Raw genomic sequence first — 8,243 nt, 5'->3', positions numbered from 1 at the left:
AGGAACTTCCCCTTAAAGGGTAGAGAGCCTAGGCTGGACTTGGACGAGGCGTCCGCCGCCCAATTCCGAAGCCACAGCAGTCGCCTGGCGGAAACAGCCGAAACCATGGTCCTCGCCAGGACCCGCAGCAAGTCGTGGAGAGCATCGGCCCCGTAGGCAATGACGGCTTCCAGCCTGTCCGCTTGCGCCGCTTCCTCAGGTGGCAATTGCTGTGAAGTAAGGAGCTGCTGCACCCACCGTAGCCCCGCACGCTGGGTGAGTGAACCACAAATAGCTGCGCGGACCCCCAGCGCAGAGACCTCGAAGATCTTCTTGAGGCAGACTTCTAACTTCCTGTCTTGGACATCGCGGAGGGCCGTTCCCCCTGTAACGGGAATCGTGGTCCTCTTGGTGACGGCAGAGACTGCCGAGTCGACCTTGGGTACTTTAAGCAGGTCCAAGAAGTCTCCGGGGAGAGGGTAAAGCTTGTCCATGGCTCTGCCCACTCTGAGCGACGCCTCCGGCGTGTCCCATTCCCGTACCAAAAGGTGTAGGAAAGACTCATGAATCGGGAACGTTCGCGCCCGGGGACGTAGGCCCGCCAGGACAGGGTCCCCTTTGGAGCTTGCTGAGGCAACGGAGGGAGCCGGAGGCCCAGGCGGTTCGACGGGCGGGTCGAGATCCAATTCCTGGAGGACGTGTGGGATGAGGTCAGACAGCTCCTCCTTTTGGAAGATCCGGAGCACCCGTGGGTCGTCACACTCCAGGTGCGCTGCCAGTAGCGAATCCTCATCAGCCGAAGCCGGGTCACTCCCCGGGTCCTGCGGTGGGGTCGCTCCGCTGGGTGGAAGAGCCAGGAGCGTCTTCTGTCCGCCCCCCGAGGGCGCTGGATTGGCCCCCCCCCACCCCCACCAGCCGGGGCATCTTCGCGGGCGTGGGGTTCGCTTGACCACCGCCGGGCGACCCCCCCGCCGGCTGCAGGCTCTGGCGGTACGCCTGGTGCATTAGGAGAACAAAATCCGCCGTAAGCCCCCCTGCCGGTGGAGGGACGGCGAGGGCGAGGTCCGTGGAGGGGCCCGAAGCGATGGGGGGGAGGATGAGGCTCGAATCGGCCTCAAGCGCGGCGAAAACCCATGCTGTGACTCCTCAGCTTCCGAGTCAGCAGCGCTCTCTAGCTCTAAGATGGCCACCGCTCCCGCCAAAGAAGAGGGCGGGGCCTTTCCCCTCAAGCCGCGGCGCTCCGAGCCTGACGGCAAAAAAGGCGGGGAAGCCGGTCCGGACTCCCCCCCGGGGAGAGCGACGCCGGAGGAGACATCCCGCGATCCGCCCTGCCCCGGGTCGGCGCCGGTAGCCCCCTGAAATCGCTGCATGACGTCCGGTCGGGAGGGAGAACCCCTTCAGCGACCGCCCCTGGGGCCGGATCCGGGGAAACCGCGCCGCGGGAGGAGCGGGCTCGTCCGCCCAGGCTCAACTCCGCGAACCCTCCCCTCAGGAGCAGCAGGGGAATGGGACTTCCCTGCTGCCGCGGCCCCGGGGAATGAACACGTCGCAGGGCCGAGGGGGAGGGGTGCGAATCGTGGCGCTCCGAACAGGGGAGAGGCTGGCTCCACCAGCGTGCCCCTGAGCCGTCCGACGGCGAAGCTGTGAAAGGAAAATAACAGCAACAGAAACTTACCGCCGGAGAGAGGAGGAAAAAACAGAAGAACAAAGGGCAGACAAATGAGAAAATTAGTCCTGCTGGCAAGCTAACCAGGGCTGCAAGACCCGGGCAGGGGCTCAGAGAGACTCCCTGAAGAGAAGAGAAAATATTTTTTTTTTTTTTTTTTAAACTCTATTTAATAATTTAGAACCCAGGCCTGCTTGATCCTGTCCTGAGAAGAAAAAGATAGAAATAGTGGGGCAGAAGCCACCAACTGGGGAAGCAAAGGTTCCCCCACTCGCATCTGCTGGAGTCAGAGAGATACTGAGGATCCCTGGAGGGTGCTCCTGCTTATATGTCAGCACCCTCGGAAGTTTGCTCTGACTCCATCTGCTGGACGGGGGACATAACCCACGGTCTGGACTGATCCTAGTACGTACAGGGAATGTTCAATTATCTAATAAGCAATCTTCTAATGATAATGTAGAAAGAAATCCCATAGATTTTCAGAATTTAACAAGATTTCTAGAAGAATCTCAAGTGGAGATACTCACACACATTACACTTCTGATTACTTTCCAATCTGAACAGGAAAAGAATTTAGTGATGAAAGCATATTTTAAAAATATGGATATTAATTTCCTAGGTAATAAGGTTAGGTTATTCCCTGACCTAGCAAGGTGTACCCAGGTACGCCGAAAGGCTTTCTTATTGTTAAAGCCTGAAGCTGAGGCATTAGGTGCTATAATGAAAATAAAATATCCATGCAAATGTATGTTAAAACTTCGAGGAATAACATACATTTTCTTTGAAATAAATCAGTTAAAAGATTTCTTGAAAGCAAAACAACAGGTTCTGAATGAAGGAAATGGTAATGAGGTTAATAAAGAATAACGGCTGTATCTTATATAATTGTTATTGTTAGAATATTCCTGGATATCCCTATCTAAATGTTGCACAGAAACCTCTTGCAAGTATTACCTCTTTGATGTTTTAGCAAAGACAAGCACAAAGATAAGATAGTATTTCCTGAAATTTATATCTGTAATTTTATTGAATAATATCATTGTGTTTTGTCAGCTATTGTATTTCACTACAAAGTGTTAAATTATCTTTGTAATTTGTTAAAAAATTTAATAAAGAGAAATTGAAAAAAAAAAAAATAAAATACTGTATTTGTTTACCTACCATTAATTTATTGCATCAGAGTTAACTTTTTCCAGCGTATGAGTAAAGAAAATGTGCACCGAAGTTCAGCACATTTTTACTTCCATCTTACTACATTAGCTCCTAAGTTACCAACTATAAATCATTTAACTATTCTTTTAATGAATCTTCTGTACAAGTACTTACTTTTCAATTTAAAAATAAAAAATGAAAAGTAGGGGAACTCCTTTGCTTGGTTGAATGTTTTATTTGTAAGCCTTGCAGTGAAAAAAGAAATGTACAGGTCGTTGTCAAATCCTTTACAAGATTACTGTAAAAATATTGCTTTGATGGGATGGTTTATTGTGAACATCTTTTTTTTTTTTAAAAATCATTAAAATTTTTAACCCATGTGCCCTCTCCCCAGACTGCCACAGTTAATCCTTTCCTCCAAAGAACATGCTATACATAAAAATACTTACAGATTTATCTTTGTTTTCAGACCTCTGTGCGTATATATAACATTTTATTAATCCTCTCCAGAGATTATCATCAATCTCCATACTCAAAACACAATAATGAATATAGTCTACTCACAGGAATAGTAGAAGGGAGCTGTAGGGAATGGTGAAGAGGTGCTGGTTGTAGTGGAGTATTTAGAGAATAGCAGAGAAGTGTTAGCTGTGGGGAAGGGGGGGGGGTAGTTGCATGGAATGATATAGCAGCGCTGGTTGTATCTGTGTGTGTGTGTTTGTGTGGCATGTAGACACACTGGAAATGGCAGAAGAGCACAGGCTGTGGGGGGAGCTGTAGGGAATGGCAGAACAGTGCTGGCTGTGGGGGTGGTGAGAGGCAAGGTAAGAGATGTAGGGAATAGTGAAGGCATACTAGCTGTATGGTAGGGAGAAACACAGACGTGCTGGCTCCAGGGGGGATGGAGATGTGGAACATAGGAAATGGTGGACTGCCTGTGGGAAGAGTTCTCATGGAATGGCAGAGGAGCACTGGCTGGGGTGGGACCTGTAGGGGATGGCAGAAGAGCACTGGCTGTGGGAGGAGCTGTAGACAATGGTTAAGTGCCAACCAGTGCTCCTCCAATTTCTACAACTTCCCCAAACAGGTGAGGGCACACCTTTATGTGGGAATAGCTGACTGCAGCTTCCACAACTTCAAACATTCCTGCCTTAGGGATGGGACACCACCAAATTCAAGCAGCCCTAGCCTCAGCATAGACTGGGAATTATAAAAAGCACGGCACAAAATGGTAAGGTGTTGCACGGACCCTCACGCAGGGCAGAAACACACAGAGCAAGTGAGGCAGAACACCATGACATGGCTGCTTAATCTTCATTTATACAAATTCACCCCCAACCTGGAAAAACTTCACACTTCCCATTCCACAACAAAAATTGACAAGATCCTCCCAGTTTGATACACTGGCTGTCAAAACAAACAACTGGTTAAAAACAATCAGAAAAACAAGAGCAGGAGCATCACATAATCTCTCTAGGGAAGGAGGAAGGTTAAAAAAATATATAAATTATACCAGTCCAGGCAAAACAGGAAACCACCAAAATGCAGCATCCCTATCTCAGCCACTTTATAAAATTATCCTCCATGCTGAGTGCATATGGGGAGACATCTAAAAATAGATCTGAACATTTACAGGAAGATTATTTTTTGTAAAAAAACAAAACAAAAAAAATAAATAACCCCCCCAAGACAGATTTTCTCCTTTTATTCTGAACAGTTTTCTCCACCCATTTCACCCCCACCCCCAATGTTGAACGAAGCTTTAGACATCACAGAAGTCAGAATAAAAGCATAGGAAGACGACACACCCCCCCCCCCCCCCATCCTCAGAGTCTCAAGGTCTATTTCCCCTCCTCCTGGGATATATACTGCTGGCTGAAACCCTACACAGGTATTGGGAATGAAAGGTGGCCCCACATTTCTACAAGGCTCCAGCACAGCTAACTGTATTATGCAAGAAAGGAAAGTGCTACAGCTACTCCCTGTCTGTACAGTTCTATATAATAATCTCTATCTACATATTCACACAATGTCTATGTAGTCACTCCTGAAAACACCCTCTCCCCCCTCCAACTCCACCAGGTCTCATTTAAGTGCTGATGCAGGATGTAAGTTCACAGTGATAGCCTGGAAGCAATGCAAAATACAGACAAATGGCAAAGAGGGTTGCAATTTATTCCCTGTCTGAGTTTGGAGGTGGTGTAGGTCAAAAATTACTTAAGTACACAGCACTCCACCTGCTGCTTAGGAGAAAAGCACTTACCCACTTTCCTAAAAGTACATATTGAGTTTCCATGAGATTTATCTCTTTTTTTTTCGACAATGTTCTTAGGCAGGCACTAGCTAGCTTCTGCCCTGTACACCAATGCATGTTGGGAAGTTGGGAGAAAAGGTTGTATCCCAGATGTAGGGACACTCTGAACTGATTTCATACATTAGCTTCAGGTACCATGTTGGCAGTCATTACCTTCCCCTCTTCCCCCATCCCAGTTCAATGATGTGTTTCCACTCCTCCAGTACTCAGTAACCACTTGCAAACTCTACTGCAGAAAAATCATATGCCTTATCCCAAATTACCCCTAAAAGATCAGGGTTAGCTATGCTGGGATGGTATTGGTGGCCAGTCTCATAAGCCCAATTCCTTTCCAGTGCAGGGTTTCACTGTAACTGCACAGCCACTGGCAATTTCCTTCATTCACAGGACAGGAAGAAGGATGTACTCAATCACTTCCCTCTACAGCAAACAAGTGTGTGTGCACATATGTGAACGCATGATACACTGATGCACACATCCACCAGGACTCTCTCATTCGAGTTGCTTGCAGATACCAAAAACTCAAAAGGAGTGGAGAGGAGAGGCACTCTGCTCCTTGTGCTGCTGCTGTAAACATAACATTATTTAGTCTAAAGCAGTGCAGTGGGCCAGAGGTCTTGTAGCAGCAGCAGGAGTCTGAGATCTTCTAGCAATAGCTGAGGTCTCATAGCATCAACTTGCCATTCCTATGGATCTTCAGGATCCTACCCAGACGCTGCTTTGCTGTGGCTAGACCCTTCCTTGGACGTTTTCCTGTCAAGTACAGAAAGGACAGGGAGAAGAAGTGAATGGAGGGCAATAGGTACAGACAATTCTACATCACAGTTCTATACAGCCAGAATTTCCACCCTCCTTTTTAATTCATTTTGAATTAGCTCATGTGTTATCATTAGTAGCTCAAGGCAAGTTACATTCAAGTACCCAACGAAACAAAGTTAAGTCTGCCTTAACTGGAGGAATGTGAATTTATTTATTTATTTGGAGTTTTTCTATACCGGCATTCGCAATTAGAAACCACATCATGCCGGTTTACATATAACAAGGGGGTGTGAACAAAAAACAGAACATAAACAAGTGCAAAAAGATCATAAAGTTACATTACAACAAGGACCAAATAACTGGGGAGAGAATTGGTTAGATAACCGATCAGTTAGGATTAATTATTTACATTATATTGTACATTATATTGAGAAGACTCTTATAAGATTTAGCTTATCCATATGTGAGGACTACCATTCTGCTTGTCCTAGGAGAAAACTATTTGAACAATACAATTAACAAAAATGAAATATGTACTTTTTTTGATATGTCATTATTTGTAAAAGTGTCAACATCTTTCTAACTTTTGATAAGTATATAATAGAATGGTACTGTTTCCATAGTTTAATTAGTTGTTTGTGAACAGTACAGCAGTTTCTTTTTTCCTTCTCTGTAGTTTTGAGTAGTTGAATAAATGTCAATTTAAATGCTGCCAGAATTTGAGTTTCAATAGTGAACTTCAAGTCCAGCATAAATCCCAGGCTTCAACTTGAAAGTTGCAAGGAAGAGCTCCCCCCCTTTGAGGATCACCTCAGGGTCCTTTTTTTTTCTCTCCACAGTATTTGTTTTTTTTGTGGATTTAATCTCAGTTTATTCTGAGTAGCCATCTAGAGGCCCTTCGCAGGCATTTATTCAGATTGGCTATCACTTTGTCAGGTCCAGGCCAAGACAGACCAGTAGCTGAATGTCAACAGCATAGCAAAATTAAGTGATCCAATAGTTTCTGATGACCTAGCCTCAGGTGATTAGGGAGTATGTATATACTGAGTAGTGCTGGTGAGAGGCAGGATGATGCTCACTCTGGTGAATCAGTTTGGGAGCAATTTTGGAGGAAGGAGTTGAACCAGGATAGGGCCAGGATGGATCTGCTAGTTCCAAGTCTTTTAAGTGCATGATTAGGATGGTATAGTATACTGTGTCTAGGAGTACCAGCTAGGCTGTCTCGTCATGGTCCTTGCATAGATGATTTCATCAAGTAGACTCACTAGTACAGTCTCTGTGCTGAAATATTTTATTTTTAAAAAATGTATATACCTCCTGTTCAAAGTGGTTTACAAAATAACATTCATAAAAGCAAATTAATAAAACAAAGCAAACAAAACAAAAATGAGAAAGTTCATTACACATTCAGATAATCATAAGCTTTCTTAAAAAAGAAAATCTTCAGCAACTTTTTAAAAGCCTTAATGTAAGACATCAAATGCAACTGTTCTGGAAGATTATTCCAGAACGTAAGAACTTTTTCCATAGCAGGTCCATGCCAATTCTCATCTGTGCACATCTAACAGGAGGAATCATCAACAAACATGACAGACAACCAGAGTGTACAGTAAGGATGGTACTTTTAGTAAGGAACAGATCCATGGATAATCCACATTGTCCAGCAATTTGGCATTTAAAGTAGCCAATTTAAGTCACACATGACTGGTGTAATGTAGATTCTGGTATTAGTGCATTTAAGAAGTCGGACCATACAATTTTGTATAACCTGTAGAGCCTGCAGTGTGGACTGAGGTAATCCCACAAAATGGCAATTACAGTAATCCATTTTAGGGAAGATCAGAGCTTGCAGAATTGTCTAAAAGGTTGAGTGCTCGAGCAGAGGTTTTAAATTCCACAATAATTAAAGTTTGAAAAATGATGCCTGTACCACCTCATTTACTCGCATTGTTCAACATAAAAGATGTATTAGGACCAGCAAGTCCAATTGTGAAATATTGGTCTGAGCAAGCGCATTCTCTTGAGCATCTCAAAATTTTTGTTATTCAGCATCTGAATAATCGAAGGGATAGAAATCTATCTTTACAGTTACGACGACACGAACAACAATCTTATCTACAGATGGTATACTGTGATCCAGAGCATCTGAATTCAGTAATAGAATGGGAGGCATTCATTTAATTTTTAGGATAACTTGGAGGGTTACCTATATGTTTAGATTATCCTGAGTTCATGTATACAGAGTACATTGAGTTGTAGAAGAGAATTACTGAATGGTATGAAATATGAAAGGTCCATAAGCGAACCTTTGCAACGATGGGAATCTTGCCTCACCACCATAAGTGCCTTGCTATCCGAGCTCCATCTAGCTCT

The 8,243-nt window shown here is 44.8% G+C and overlaps 1 protein-coding gene across 8 annotated transcripts in view; it reads right to left on the bottom strand.

Moving 5' to 3' along the window:
• Positions 1–3,060: 3,060 nt before the first annotated feature.
• The window catches only part of PHF8 (PHD finger protein 8), a 288,114-nt gene continuing 282,931 nt past the window's right edge, over positions 3,061–8,243 (bottom strand). For all 8 annotated transcript variants that reach the window (XM_029607918.1, XM_029607922.1, XM_029607902.1 and 5 more), the window contains one exon: positions 3,061–5,864. In XM_029607918.1, the coding sequence (XP_029463778.1) occupies positions 5,776–5,864 (89 nt within the window). In that variant the 3' untranslated portion in view covers positions 3,061–5,775. The remainder of the gene's footprint in view (positions 5,865–8,243) is intronic.

The sequence above is a fragment of the Rhinatrema bivittatum genome, chromosome 1 (assembly GCF_901001135.1).
Source record: "Rhinatrema bivittatum chromosome 1, aRhiBiv1.1, whole genome shotgun sequence".
Taxonomy (NCBI): Eukaryota; Metazoa; Chordata; class Amphibia; order Gymnophiona; family Rhinatrematidae; genus Rhinatrema; species Rhinatrema bivittatum.
Note: the sequence above shows the minus strand (reverse complement) of the source record. Positions and strands in the feature narration are given on the sequence as shown.